Source organism: Oncorhynchus masou, chromosome 11 (genome assembly GCF_036934945.1).
Source record: "Oncorhynchus masou masou isolate Uvic2021 chromosome 11, UVic_Omas_1.1, whole genome shotgun sequence".
In the NCBI taxonomy this organism is placed as follows: Eukaryota; Metazoa; Chordata; class Actinopteri; order Salmoniformes; family Salmonidae; genus Oncorhynchus; species Oncorhynchus masou.
In genome coordinates, this window is record NC_088222.1 from 18,707,874 (window position 1) to 18,723,224 (window position 15,351).

The 15,351-nt window shown below is 45.9% G+C and overlaps 2 protein-coding genes across 3 annotated transcripts in view; one reads left to right on the plus strand and one right to left on the minus strand.

Moving 5' to 3' along the window:
- Window positions 1-13,142, plus strand: LOC135548254 (torsin-4A-like). Of its 2 annotated transcripts, XM_064977651.1 has the most exons (4): window positions 1-212; window positions 6,747-7,371; window positions 10,177-10,638; window positions 10,735-13,142. In XM_064977651.1, the coding sequence occupies exons 3-4, from the start codon at window positions 10,177-10,179 to the stop codon at window positions 11,587-11,589; spliced, it is 1,317 nt and encodes a 438-aa protein (XP_064833723.1). In that variant the 5' UTR covers window positions 1-212; window positions 6,747-7,371; the 3' UTR covers window positions 11,590-13,142. The 2 variants fall into 2 exon arrangements, with proteins under 2 accessions (XP_064833723.1, XP_064833722.1); XM_064977650.1 differs by lacking the exon at window positions 6,747-7,371.
- The window catches only part of LOC135548255 (voltage-dependent anion-selective channel protein 2-like), a 20,511-nt gene continuing 17,535 nt past the window's right edge, over window positions 12,376-15,351 (minus strand). Inside the window, exons 6-8 of the mRNA XM_064977652.1 lie at window positions 15,157-15,307; window positions 14,285-14,342; window positions 12,376-14,174 (exon numbers count right to left, since the gene is read on the minus strand). Coding sequence (XP_064833724.1) covers window positions 14,083-14,174; window positions 14,285-14,342; window positions 15,157-15,307 — 301 coding nt within the window. The 3' untranslated portion in view covers window positions 12,376-14,082. The remainder of the gene's footprint in view (window positions 14,175-14,284; window positions 14,343-15,156; window positions 15,308-15,351) is intronic.

Consider the following 15,351-nt stretch of genomic DNA (forward strand, 5'->3'; position numbering starts at 1 on the left):
AGGAGACTGCAGAGGACATAAGCGAGAATGGGGAGGGTGAGATAGAATGATAGGAGTGGTTGTATAGCAGTCTTAGTCTAGCAACTCACTATATGCTGATGAAGTTCAAGAGAAGGACTTACTTTATTGTTCTCTCCCAACAAAAATCTTGGTGCGAGCCGAGTGAAGACCTATCAGTCTATAGGAGGCTTGATATTACCTATACATTTAAGGTAACTGATTACTCTGCATTTCTCTTTCTGTATACTGTTTTGATTCTTTCCCCGCTCCTATCTCTCTCTTCTTGCTTACACTGTTTTTTGGGTGACATATTTGCAGCTGGGTCTCTAGTCCTACACAATCTCCCTCTCTTTCTCTCACTCTCAGGGTCAGAAAAGCTCACGTGTGTACCTAGCAGCTAGGACCCTTCCAGGAAGGAAATGTAGTCAGCAGAGAGCAGTGGAGGTCTGAGAGAGAGGGGGATACAGAACTTCGAGAATGCAGCCAGGGAAAGACACCTGGAAAGGCTGTAGAATGTGTGGAATGCCAGCCAGCCCCTCTCAGGACACAAAATGTGAAGGAGGGGGTTAAGATGATATCAGCTCACCTGGCTGCAGGACACACTAAGGTGTAGTTAGTCTAATTCTATTGCACTTGGTCAGAGAATGGCTGACACTAAGTGAGTAAGGTTTCCCAGCAGCAGAGCTAAAGTTAGTGCCAAGGTAAACAAGCTCGCCAGACTAGCTAGAAAGCAATTACTCTCAACATTCAGCCTTCGGTTCATCTCCAGTGGCTTGTTTGATGTGCGTTTTTTTAGCTCTGCGTGCCAGGCCTGCACACGGCCGGTGAGTGAGACTGGTGCCAAGGTAAATGCAGTGGTGTTAAAGTAGGTGAGCTATATGTTTATGGGTTATCTTGTTTGTTTCACACTCTTTAGTGGGAGAAATCAGATGAAATATTTAGCTGGGACTGTATGTGGCTGTGTTCTTTTCCTTAGGCAGTAGGCACAGATCTATGATCAGTTTACCCTCCCCAAATCCTGACCTGAACAATTAGAGGTGAAAACACAAAAATGAGCTTATTGACTATTGTTTACTGATAAGGTTTACGCTTCCCAGAGTTGGTGCCAGATGATTTTGGATCCTACACTGGGGATGTTGGCATGGGTCAGGACACTGACATTGGTCCGTCGATCCTCACACCTGATGTTTAGTATCTTTCTCAGAAAGTGTTGTTGTTTATACACGCTTTACAGCCATAGAGAGGGTTGGGATTATGACAGTTTTGTACATGTTTTACAGCCATAGAGATGGTTGGAATTATGACAGCCTTGTACACGTTTTACAGCCATAGAGATGGTTGGGATTATGAAAGTTTTGCACATGTTTTACGGCCATAGAGATGGTTGGGATTATGACAGCTTTGTACATGTTTTACAGCCATAGAGATGGTTGGAATTATGACAGCCTTGTACACGTTTTACAGCCATAGAGATGGTTGGGATTATGACAGTTTTGTACATGTTTTACAGCCATAGAGATGGTTGGAATTATGACAGCCTTGTACACGTTTTACAGCCATAGAGATGGTTGGAATTATGACAGCCTTGTACACGTTTTACAGCCATAGAGATGGTTGTAATTATGACAGCTTTGTACACGTTTTACAGCCATAGAGATGGTTGGAATTATGACAGCCTTGTACACGTTTTACAGCCATAGAGATGGTTGGAATTATGACAGCCTTGTACACGTTTTACAGCCATAGAGATGGTTGAGATTATGACAGCTTTGTACACGTTTTACAGCCATAGAGATGGTTGGAATTATGACAGCCTTGTACATGTTTTACAGCCATAGAGATGGTTGGAATTATGACAGCCTTGTACACGTTTTACAGCCATAGAGATGGTTGGAATTATGACAGCCTTGTACACGTTTTACAGCCATAGAGATGGTTGGAATTATGACAGCCTTGTACACGTTTTACAGCCGTAGAGATGGTTGAGATTATGACAGCCTTGTACACGTTCTGAGATCGTGGTTTTTGAAAATCCATTAGTTTTCCAAAGGCTGTGCTTGTGCAGCCTATCGTGTGCTGCATTTCTTCCTTAGTGGTGACTCATTAGGCGAGATGGCTGCTGAGGTAGGCAAAGTGTTCCACGTTGTCAAGTGGTTCACATTCATCATAGGTCACTGTTGGATTTGGTGGTTTGTTTTATTTATGTTCAGGCTCTTGTATGTTTCAGAGGAGCTTTTGAGAGCAGTTTGGAGGTCTGCTTTGGAGTGTGTAACAATGGCACAGTCTTCAGCATATTGGAGGTCTTTGACTTTGGTAGTTCTCACAATGTTTTTTTGCGCGAAGGCCGCAAAGATCGAAAAGGTTTCCTTTATTTATTACACAGTGAATCCTTATGATGAACAGTCTTGTGTGAGGGGTTGGAGTGCTGCAAGGAATAGGGAGAAGTTGGTGCCAGCACACATGCTTTATAAAATGTATTTTACAAGGACCAATCAATATTTCCGTAAATGTGCCATAGCTGTTTCATCAGTAGTAACTGAGTGACATTACATACAGTGTGAATGGCAACACAGAGGTGTCAGCGCTACTTTCAGAACATGACTAAATCCTGTCATTAACACTATCTACAGTATCTGTTTGATATTGGAGTGGAGCATGACTAACATGGTGATAAGAGGCTGTTAATATCTGGGAAAGGCCATGATGTAATTGTAATCTGCCATCACTCACTCCCACCTGGCAAAGGTGTTTGATCATACACTCTCTAATCTGAGAACAAACAGGTGTGTCATGAATCATGTTTAAGTGATAATGCCCGAGAAGCCTGTGTTTGGAGGATATATTGGCACGGGTGTTGTTTCTTCTCTGGCCGGCAAACCTTGCCAATATATCCTCCAAACACCGGTATCGAGGGCATTATCAATTTTATACAACGAGTTACCAACATATTCAAATAATGATTTACATATTTTAATTAAAAACGTTATTTTGGGCCTAAGGCACTGTATCGCAGTTTTGCGGCGTCACTACAGGGATTGAACCCAGGCTGTGTCACAACAAGCCGTGACCGGGAGTCCCATAGGGCAGCACACAATTGGCACAGTGCCATCCAGGTTAGGGGAGGGTTTAGCTCATCGTGCTCCAGCGACACCTTTTGGTCAGGCCAGGACATCGATTGTCAGTTGAACGGTGTTTCCTCCCACACATTGGTGCAGCTCACTTCTGGGTTATGTGGGCTGGTGTTAAGAAGCGCGGCTTGGCTGGTCATGTTTCGGAGGACGCCTCTCCCGTGCCCGTTGTGGAGTTGCAGCGATGAGAAGATCGTAATCGCGAAATTGGGGAGAAAAAGGAGATAAAAACTTATTTTGATGAATTTATTCATACTATTTCATCCTTCCACAAGATCTAGGGTTGCTACCCAAGCCGGCTGGTTGGTCGTTCATTCCTTCTATCGGTTCGGTTGCCAGAGATGTGACCCAGTCCTTCAGTCTTTTTGTTCCATATCTATGGACACGCCCCAGTCGTCCGTCCTAAATGTTCCCTTGCCATACTGGCTGGCAATGTTCTTATCCCTTGCTTGCTAGCTAGCCAACTACAGCTAACTTACAGTCACATCAAAAAGTCAGAATAACAGTAATGTAGCTGCATTGCATAAATTTAAGCTGTTTTCTAGTGACATTTATTTGGATACTTCCATAACAATGAGCAAATGATGCATAATTTCGCCTGGCATAGAAAATGTGCTCTCTCGTCTGGACACTGTTGTTCAAGGAGCAAGCCAACAACACAACTAACACAATCACTTCAAACTGAAAGACAGCAAAATATATGCACGCTTTACCTGTCTGTCTAAAAGAAATGTGAGTTTATAAATTGCCTGGCTGGGCTGATGAGACAGTGGATTGCGCAGTCAGGTGGAACAGAGCAAATAGGCATTTTAAGGTCATAGATTTAGCTGATGGTAACTTGCGGGAATAGACACCGGCTGGAATATGCTTTTAACCAATCAACTTTCACATTAGATCCACACTTTGTATAAGAGCTTATACACACTGTAATCCCCCTTTCTCTTTCTCTCCCCTCTCTCTCTAGCTCTGATTTGCACACATCACAACACACTTTAAAGTAATGATGACTAACTCTAAGTGGACATACAAATCATCAAATCAAATTGTATTTGTCATATGCGCCGAATATAACAGGTGTAGACCTTACCGTGAAATGCTTACTTACAAGCTCTTAACCACCAACGCAGTTAAGAAAATAATATTTACTAAATAAAGTTTTTAAAAAGTAACACAATGAAATAACAGTAACAAGGCTATATACAGGGGGTATCTGTACTGAGACAACGTGCGGGGTTATATGCTAGACAAGGTAATTGTGGTAGTATGTACATGTAGCAGCAGTGAAAAAGAATCTATGCAATTAGTCCAGATAATTGGTTAATTGTTCCGCAGTGGCTTGGGGTAGAAGCTGTTAAGGAGCCTTTTGGACCTAGACTTGGCGCTCCTTGCCGTGCGGTAGCAGAGAGAACAGTCTATGACTTGGGTGACTGGAGTCTTTGACCATTTTTGGGCCTTCCTCTGACACACTTCCCTCATTCTGCATTGTGTGATCCACTGTGGAAAAACCTGAACAAGAGGAAAACTTATGTGAGAGTGTTGTTCATTGACTACAGCTCTGCTTTCAACACAATAATGCCCTCCAGGCTCATCACTAAGCTTAGGGCCCTGGGTCTGAACCCGTCCATGTACAACTGGGTTTCAGACTTCCTGATTGGCTGACCCAAGGTGGTGAGGGTAGACTACAACACCACCGCCACACTGATCCTCAACAGGGGGTAGAGCTCTGCTACCCGACCCGAGCCCGACGAGCCTTTAGGGCCGGGTAAGGACTGTTTTTTCATCAATAAATAGGGTACAGGCAGGGCTTGGGTGTCACTAAATTGATCCGTAGTAGATTAAAAAACATGAGCTGGCGCACACCCAGAAAAACTAGCCTGTGTGAAGGTGCTGACCAACGGCGAACAAACTACAAACTACCAAAACAAAGAAAGTCACACACTCGATGTATAAACCCCCCAGCAACCTAATGGGTACGATTAAAAATCAACAAAAAAAATGCACATCTCTTCAAGGAACCGCCACTGGTGGTCTATAAGCGTGGTCACAATACTGGAGATAGTTTGGTGAGATCTGACATGCCCCCTGAGCCCACTCAGACACTCTTAACACCTGTCCCAAATGGGAACTACAACTGTGGCTCATGCGCACAGTGTAGTAGCACCATAAAAACATCTTTCTTCATACATTCATATACAGCTTGAAATATCCCTGTTTGGGGTATCATCTCATGCAAGACCAAGGGAGTAATCTCATCACCTGTTCATGTGGAAAAGCCCACGTAAAACAAACAAAAGACAATTAAAACAATGCATTGCTGAACACCGCAGCTCAATCAGGTGTAAGAACATTGACTATCCAGTAGCAGCTCACTTTGTTGAAGCTAACCATCCAATCCCCTCCCTCAAATACACAGGCATTGAGCATGTTGCTCTACCAAGGAGAGGAGGTAACATCGAGATTCTACTACTACAAAGGGAGGCTTACTGGATATCCTATCTAATAACATTGACCCCTAGTTGCCTGAATATTGACTTTGATCTCAGGCCCTTCTTATGAACATATTTTTCCTTTATAAACAAGTCTTATAAATTGATATATTATTTCTACAGCTTATTAGCGTACAACTAATATGTTCCCCCTGTTGATGATGCTCATTATACATTAAGGTTGAACCAAAAGATTACATGTAACAAACATGAAATTATGTGAAATTGAATGAAACAATAATGTATGTTGATGCTAATATGATGTACAATATTCCATTATGTTTCTAAATGATAGCAATAGTGTAATATATTTAATATGCCATATAATATTTTTTAACAGTTGAACTAATTAATTTGAATTAACTTAATCATTATGAAACACCCCTCACTATTGTCATTGGTTGCACTAATTGCACTGTTTGTCTACATAACCTGGTTCAAGTTTTCATGACATTACCCTGAGGAAGGCACAGTGATGCCCAAACGTTGGTAAATACCCATTAGGTTGCTGGGGGTTTATACATGGAGTGTGCGACTTTCTTTGTTTTGGTAGTTACTAAATTGATCAGGAACATTTTGAAGCTGAGCCATCTGCACAGCACAGTCATATCTGACTAAGATTATAACATGGTGTCAGAAGTGCTTCAACTTCGTCATTTAAAACAGGATAGATTATTTCACAGAAAACAGTAATAATGTTCCTTGAGTTTTGTCAGTTTTCAGTGACAAAGTAGCTAACAGCTAACTGCTCTTTAATTTCTCTTCATTGAGCAGAGCAGCCCAAGCAGAGCAGTTGCTATGGATACTCATAGACTCAAAGCTGCCATGAGCAGAGTGCATGCAGAGCGAGATGTGCGCAGGGAGTGAATGACAGACAGAGAGGAGCAGCTAATGGATTTACTAACGGAGGAAGTTATTTCTTATTTGATGTTTCGGGCAGTGCTGGGCCGAGCCTTAAATCTGTTAGAAGCAATCGGGCCTGGGTAGGGTAGGGCCTGATCGTCGCGGGCATGTGTTGGGCTTGGGTTTAAAATGTATTCCTGTGCAGGGCTCCTGTACTCCATGTTCACCTATGACTGCTTGGCTATGTATGACTCCAACTCATTCATCAAGTTAGCTGACGACACGACAGCCTGTTTACCAACAGTGATGACATAGCCGACAGGGAGGAGGTGAGGACCCTGGCGGAGTGGTGCCAGAAAAATAACCTCTCCCTCGACTTAGAAAAACCAAGGAGTTTATCGTAGACTACATGAGACAGAAGACGGAGCAAGCCCCCATCCACATCGACGGGGCTGCAGCGAAGAGGGTCAAAAGCTTGAAGTTCCTTGGCGTCCACATCACTGAGGACCTTCTTCACCACCGACACCGTGGTGAAGAAGGCACAACAGCATCTTTACAACATCAGGCGGGTGAAGAATTACGGCATGGCCCCTAAGACCCTCACTAACTTCTACAGATGCACAGATTGAAAACATGTTGTCTAGCAACTGCACCGCCCTCAACCGAATGGCTCTACAGAGGGTGGTGCGGTCATCCCAACGCATCACCAGGGGAACGCTACCTGCCATCCAGGACATTTACAGCACTCAGTGTCAAAAGAGGGCCAGGAAGATCATCAAGGACCTCAGCCACCTGAGCCATGGTTTGTTCACTCTGCTACCATCCAGCAGACAGAGACGGTACAGGTGCATCAAAGCGGGGATCGAGAGACTGAAAAACAGCCTCTACCTCCAGCCATCACCCCATCTCCAGTAGTAAGACTCACTCACACAAAACACATACACACACAGACAACGCTGCTGTCCCATGTATATAGAGACATTAAACACTGGACACTTCCTGTTTCTTTTATACTGTTTTTCACACTGTGTATTCATATACTGGATTCTTGACATCACTCATTGTAATATATCTACTGCCATCTACTTTTTACTATATATTTTTGTTGTGTTTACTGTTGGATTCTGGAGTAAACTTTGAACACTGTTATACTCAGAGAATAGGAACATTAGTTACACAAGAGACATGAGGGGTGCCATAATGAGGGGATGAGTGCAGGGAAATCATTTGTGACAGTACTGATAAGTGGAGAAACCGTTGAAGGCTCATATCACTTAGTTCCCTGCTTAGCAGGAAGGATGCAATGTTTAGAGATAAGGAGGAGACTCCATCCAAAGTGGGGTATGAATACCACCACAGGGGAAACCATGTCGGTGTCTGAATTACAGCTGTAACGACCCTTTGGGAAGAATTCAACTTGGTTAAGCTTCTCTAGTGTCTGTGAGTTATTTACTCTGAAAAATTAGAACCTAACAATACGTATAGATTGCATTTGTATTACTGATACAGTGTTATTTGGGTTGTAATTGGGTTAGTTCCTGTAATTAGCTGTAAGACCTTGATCAGACTTTGTAAATAAATGCACTATAATGATAACATACCGGTACAGACACAGGCCAAGCATCGTCTCCCGTGACACGGGCCAAGCATCGTCTCCCGTGACACAGACCAAGCATCGTCTCCCGTGACACAGACCAAGCATCGTCTCCCGTAACACAGGCCAAGCATCGTCTCCCGTGACACAGGCCAAGCATCGTCTCCCGTGACACGGGCCAAGCATCGTCTCCCGTGACACAGGCCAAGCATCGTCTCCCGTGACACGGGCCAAGCATCGTCTCCCGTGACACAGACCAAGCATCATCTCCCGTAATACAGGCCAAGCATCGTCTCCCGTGACACAGGCCAAGCATCGTCTCCCGTGACACGGGCCAAGCATCGTCTCCCGTGACACGGGCCAAGCATCGTCTCCCGTGACACAGGCCAAGCATCGTCTCCCGTGACACAGACCAAGCATCGTCTCCCGTGACACGGGCCAAGCATCGTCTCCCGTGACACGGGCCAAGCATCGTCTCCCGTGACACGGGCCAAGCATCGTCTCCCGTGACACGGGCCAAGCATCGTCTCCCGTGACACGGGCCAAGCATCGTCTCCCGTAACACAGGCCAAGCATCGTCTCCCGTAACACAGGCCAAGCACCGTCTCCCGTAACACAGGCCAAGCACCGTCTCCCGTGACACGGGCCAAGCATCGTCTCCCGTGACACGGGCCAAGCACCGTCTCCCGTGACACGGGCCAAGCACCGTCTCCCGTGACACGGGCCAAGCATCGTCTCCCGTGACACGGGCCAAGCATCGTCTCCCGTGACACAGGCCAAGCATCGTCTCCCGTGACACGGACCAAGCATCGTCTCCCGTGACACGGGCCAAGCATCGTCTCCCGTGACACGGGCCAGCACCGTCTCCCGTGACACGGGCCAGCATCGTCTCCCGTGACACAGACCAAGCACCGTCTCCCGTGACACGGGCCAAGCATCGTCTCCCGTGACACAGGCCAAGCATCGTCTCCCGTGACACAGGCCAAGCATCGTCTCCCGTAATACAGGCCAAGCATCGTCTCCCGTAATACAGGCCAAGCATCGTCTCCCGTAATACAGGCCAAGCATCGTCTCCCGTAATACAGGCCAAGCATCGTCTTCCGTAATACAGGCCAAGCATCGTCTCCCGTGACACAGGCCAAGCATCGTCTCCCGTGACACAGACCAAGCATCGTCTCCCGTAATACAGGCCAAGCATCGTCTCCCGTGACACAGGCCAAGCACCGTCTCCCGTAATACAGGCCAAGCATCGTCTCCCGTAATACAGGCCAAGCATCGTCTCCCGTGACACAGGACAATATATCTTTGAAGTGTTTTGTGTTTAAAAACTGTGCTGAAATAACTGTGTTAATTGAATTTCATACCACACAGAACTATCGTCGCAACTGCAAGGCATGATCAACAGCTTCACTTGTATTCCTGTAATCATTATCTGTCAATCAGGGGAGAAAATGCTCTGATACCTTTGTAGGTCAATTGAAATGTTTTGAGTCAAACGTTACATGAACTGAGTTCTCACAGTCTGGTATGTCTCAGTATCTGACCCTTTATCAGATTAGGGGAAATGGCTGAGGGTAGTATTAACCACACACACCAAGTCTGACTACATATAATGACTGTTTGAGCAGCAATGAAAGGATTACGCAACTAAGTGCAATGTCACAACTTGAACTGAAAAGGATATTTGTCAAAGATATTTACACAATTACATTCCCAGGTCACGATATCAGGTACTATGCGATGCTGACATATTTGACTAACATTGTGTATTATTGGATATTCCCCACCCGTCTACCTGTTCAGTGACAAGCAGTTAGTTTAGCAAGTCAAGTTTAAGAAGGAAGTTGCAGCAGACAAGCTGTAACCCTCTGGGTTTCCATTTAAACTTTACCACCACAGTAAATCATAACCTCGGCTAAACATTAGCATTCACATATAGCATGTTTAATAATAAGATATGAATAATAATAATAAATCATATTATAACCAATGCATCTAAGAGAAGATAATCATTGACATTCATTCTTGCTTAGTAGAACATATTTTTCTTTCTTTTGAGGAAAAAAACCAACAGATTGTGATCCTGACTGTAATTCAATAAATAACCCATCTTTTCCTCCTTCAGATGGGCGACCAGGATGTTTATGACAGAATGTTTGGGTCCCAGATAGACGGAGAGATGGACAAGGAGAAAGATGAAGGAGAAAGTGAAACGAGGGGGTTGGGGAAAGGCGCTCAGAGTTTCTGCCAGTTCTCGTCCTCTCTGCGTACTGTGGTTCGCATCAAACAGAAGTACCAGGCCATGAAGAAACGACGGCTGGAGTTGGCCGGGCTGGGGGGAGGAGGGCTAGTGTTAGGGGCTGGTCTCCACACTGGTGCCCCTGTTCGCAGCAGCCCCAAAATCTTCACCTTCGAGACCCCCTCCAGCTCCCCCTCTGCCTTATCGTCGCTCTTCCTAAAGATGAAGAAGAAGAAGTCGCGGCGGGTCATGTTCCCCAGTGGAGGGGGGCGCAAGGCCCCCGTCGTACAGGAACACAGCCGAGCAAAGATCTGCCTCTTCCTCCTCTGCACCATCCTCTTCTTCCAGGTAATGAGTGAATGTGTGTGGTTCATCTTCGTCATCCTCTTTGCCTGTGTTTGTCTCATTCTGTACTTTCTATCCTCCCTCCCTCCTTCACTCCAGGTGTATAATGCCATAGAGAACCTTGATGACCATGTCCTGAAGTATGACCTGGGGGGATTAGAGAAGACTCTGTGTAGGGAGGTATTTGGTCAGCAGGGAGCAATGGATGCTCTGTTAGCCCAGCTCAGAGACTACCTCTCTACCTACGTCCACAGTAAACCCCTGGTCCTCTCCTTACACGGACCCAGTGGCGTGGGGAAGAGCCACGTAGGGCGACTCCTGGCTGGCCACTTCCGCTCGGTGGTAGGCGAGCCCCTGGTTCTACAGTACTTTGTGTTGCACCACTGCCCCCTGGAGGACGAAGCCTGGCGCTGCGCCCGAGCCCTGTCGATCTTAGTGTCAGAGACAGTGTTGAGAGCAGAGGAGGAGGAGAAAATTCCTCTTTTCATCTTTGACGAAGCAGAGCACCTTTACCCAGAGCTTCTTGATGCATTGAGTGACTTGGTCCGCTCAAACCGCTCCAACGAATACCTGAACGCAGTCTACCTGTTCCTGAGCAACCAAGGACACACCCACATCACCATGCACCTGCTGTATAACTCCTCCAGCGACTCCATGATGACCGCATCTGGACACCACGGCAAACTCGTCAAGGAGCTGAATCCGATGTTGCGCAACACTCTGGTGAAGCTCCACCCACTGTGGGCAGAAGCTGAACTCTTACCAATGACCCTGCTGGAGAAAGGTAATGTGATGGAGTGCTTCCTGGATGAGATGACAAGGGAGGGGTTCTACCCGGACCGTACCAACGTTGAGAGGCTGGCGGGGGAGATAGAGTACTACCCTGTGGTAGGGGGCCACGTGTATGCCCGGACAGGTTGTAAACAGGTGGTTGCTAGGGTCAACCTGCTATGAGAGACTTAGAACTGCAGGGGAATGTTGTGATTAGATGAGATGTCTCCTGAGAAAAGACAGTTCTGGTCTATTTCCATCCTTTTGGTGTTTCTTATGATCCACCAAGCAAACATTACCAACGTTACAAGCCAGAACCCATCCTTGAAAAACATTTTTAAATAAAAAGGTATATGTCTGAGAATGAGGAGTATCTCCATGACGGCTAATCATGTTTTCTACGTTCTGTAACTGAACCTCCCAAACAAGACCCTTGATTACTGGATGAATAGATAATTACCATTTTGGTATGAGAGGGAAAAGAGGTGATGTTGAGATAATATCCTAGCCTGCACATGTACAGAGTGAAGTCACAATCAGATGTTATGGTGAGACACGGCTGTGCCCTTCTCCCACGATGCTGTTAGTCAAAATACTGACGGTAATAGACAGACCCACTCCTGATAGAGGACAAGAGAAGTAATATATGACTGGACCAAATTAGTCTGGCTGTGGCATTGACAACAGCAGATCAGGAAAATGTAATGCAGTATTTGATGCATTTTGTGAACAAAAATAATGTATTGATTAAACTATCATCCTGTCTAAATGATTAGTCTGTCTGGTCGACAGTGACCAAGGGTTTGGGACAGACTGCAGAAGCAGATTTCTCTGGAAACCCCAGAATTAGACATTCTAAATACATATGGAAACTATTACAACAACCAAATACTGCAATTATCACTACTATTCTCACTTCAGCGTTAATGGACAATGAAAATATCTTCTGAGAAACAGAAAACGACATGATCAAGTCAAGGTGTTTATTTATTAGAATTCCATTACTTGAAGTTGGAAAAAATGTGGTACTGTGTCTAAACACACAAAATCAAAGTGATTCAATGTCAACAAATGGAAAGAAAACAAAGATAAATGGATAACTGGTTTATGACTTGGTAAAGGAAACAGTTGAGTTCCACACAACGGCCTCTGACATGATTCCTTCAAGTGTTTTCTGACTGGAGGAGTGGTGAAACTAAGAGGAGAATATGTATACTATGTACAGAGAGTGGGAATGACAGGGAGTGTTGATTGGCTCCCAATGGGACCAATGGCAGCCAGGAAGGGGTGTCGGTCCAAAGTAGCATGAGCAACAACAACATTCTAGAATGGCACCAAGACACTCATTTTAGAACAGACTAAATGAAATCCCTGAACAGAAATTCTAACTCATGAGTCGCTCAAAATACTCTCAAATAGCGCCATGTCCACGTCCCTCTTCACGTGACCACAGATCTTAACTAGATAGATGAAAGCAACACTGTAGAAATGCCACCTATTCTAACCTACTGGAAGATTCCACCATATTATTTTCACCTACCAGCTTGCATATACAGAAGCGTGGCAACCGAGCAAAGGAGAGGAAAATATTTCAGTGTTTCGGGACACATGTAGAACTGCATTCAGCGGACGATACTAATCTTACTGAAACTCTCCTGCAGACTCCCCTATTGTTCAGTGGTTACAGTAACAGCAGATGGGAGCAGTGGTCAAATGGTGGATTCCTTCTCAAGGTTGGACTCAATTAAAATCTCACTTCAGTCAAATGAGGAATTAAAACATAAATTGTCTGAAATGAGATAGTTCTTACGTCAACCCTGTTTCTTATGGCTTGAACCGGTCTCTTTCCACCCACCCACCCAGCCCGACCAAAACCAACAACGGTTTACATCCGTGATATGAAAACATACAATTGAGTCGTACATAATGTCCAACATCACTAAAACATCCTATGATCACACCTAGTTTAACTGATACCATGGTCCACGACTGACAACAGCACAACCAAAATACAACATTTGATACTCAAACCAATACAAAAGAAACAGACAGAGGGAACACTGGACTTCAAATGCATGAGGCTTCCATTCTTACCAAGCCTTCCGTTCTACTCCAGATATTCATTCAGACATGTTTACAATGAAAGACGAAGGGGAATATATACACGTACATAAGCATACGAGCTACAAGTTTCCCAAAGGACTACTCCCCCAAACCCCTACTGAGATGTGACTCTTCAGTTACCAGTCAGATGACAAAACTCCCCTGCGTTTCTGTACAACGTCAGTTAAAGGAGAAGTATCCATCTTATGTGTCCGCCTTTCCCCTCGAAGACTGAAACACTTTCTTTAAAACAAGATGAACGGTAGTGGTAGCTAACTATCTAAACCAAAGGAGATAGAATATATAATGGCCATGACATTACAGAATGTCTCTCAGTATTCATTCAGGTTATTTAGCTACTTCAGTCATGACGGACATGGCTGCCACGGGTTTGACTATTCCTGCCTAAACACTTAGTGTGTGTGTGTGTGAGTGAGAGACAGAGGTGCAGGAATGGAGAGGCTACATGAAGATGGTTTTGGATAAGGGCTGTGGTAGGGTTTGCATGTGGTTGGGAATGGAGGTGTGATTGGTTCTGAGCTCTTCTCTTGGTTGGTGGGTCTTCATCCTGCTTTATGCCTCCAGCTCGAAGCCCAGGCCAACCTTGTGACCGCCGGTGTTGAAGTTCTTCCCATCAATCAGGGCTGACAGAGTCACTTTCACACCTACACGCACAGAGGAGAATAATATTACTGGAGGTGTTAAACTCTACAGCTAGACCTAACATGACGGTTGTGCTTAGATCATAACCTTCTCTGCTGTGATTGTTACTCACCTGGCCTGAGGCTCTGGGTGTAACCGACTCCAATCAGGCTGGCGTTATTCACTTTGGCCTGCAGGGGGAGACACAGTTAGAGACAGCCAGAGAATGTGTGTTAGTCTGTAAAGCTGGCTGAAGTCCCGCCAGGGTAAAGGGCTGAAGTCCCGCCAGGGTAAAGGGCTGAAGGCCCGCCAGGGTAAAGGGCTGAAGGCCCGCCAGGGTAAAGGGCTGAAGGCCCGCCAGGGTAAAGGGCTGAAGGCCCACCAGGGTAAAGGGCTGAAGGCCCACCAGGGTAAAGGGCTGAAGGCCCGCCAGGGTAAAGGGCTGAAGGCCCACCAAAGGGCTGAAGGCCCGCCAGGGTGAAGGGCTGAAGGCCCACCAGGGTGAAGGGCTGAAGGCCCACCAGGGTGAAGGGCTGAAGTGAAGGCCCACCAGGGTAAAGGGCTGAAGGCCCGCCAGGGTAAAGGGCTGAAGGCCCGCCAGGGTAAAGGGCTGAAGTCCCACCAGGGTGAAGGGCTGAAGGCCCACCAGGGTGAAGGGCTGAAGGCCCGCCAGGGTAAAGGGCTGAAGTCCCGCCAGGGTAAAGGGCTGAAGTCCCGCCAGGGGCGGCAGGGTAGCCTAGTGGTTAGAGCGTTGGACTAGTAACCGGAAGGTTGCGAGTTCAAACCCCCGAGCTGACAAGGTACAAATCTGTCGTTCTGCCCCTGAACAGGCAGTTAACCCACTGTTCCCAGGCCGTCATTGAAAATAAGAATTTGTTCTTAACTGACTTGCCTGGTTAAATAAAGGTCAAATTTAAAAAAATAAAATAAAATAAAGGGCTGAAGGCCCACCAGGGTAAAGCGTGTAAATGGAAGTGTGTGTAAATGGAAGTGTGTGTTACTCACAGACAGGGAAGCATCTTTGTCTAGAGCGTATTTGGCTGCGATGCCGAAGCGCGTGTTGTTGCTGCCGGCCGTCCAGGCCAGAGTGACCGCCGTCTCCAGCTGGTCATCCACCTTCTGGTAGATAGAACCCCCAAACTCAGTCCCATCGTTACTGAGAGAGGAGAGAGAGCAGTTAACAGACATGCCCAAATCAAC

Bases quoted from the DNA above. Each gene is read 5' to 3' on its own strand.
- LOC135548254 (XM_064977650.1), top strand. From the start codon at position 93: ATGCTGATGAAGTTCAAGAGAAGGACTTACTTTATTGTTCTCTCCCAA. The intron at 213-10,176 runs GTAACTGATTAC...TTCCTCCTTCAG, and splicing joins ATATTACCTATACATTTAAG to ATGGGCGACCAGGATGTTTA. The intron at 10,639-10,734 runs GTAATGAGTGAA...CCTTCACTCCAG, and splicing joins GCACCATCCTCTTCTTCCAG to GTGTATAATGCCATAGAGAA.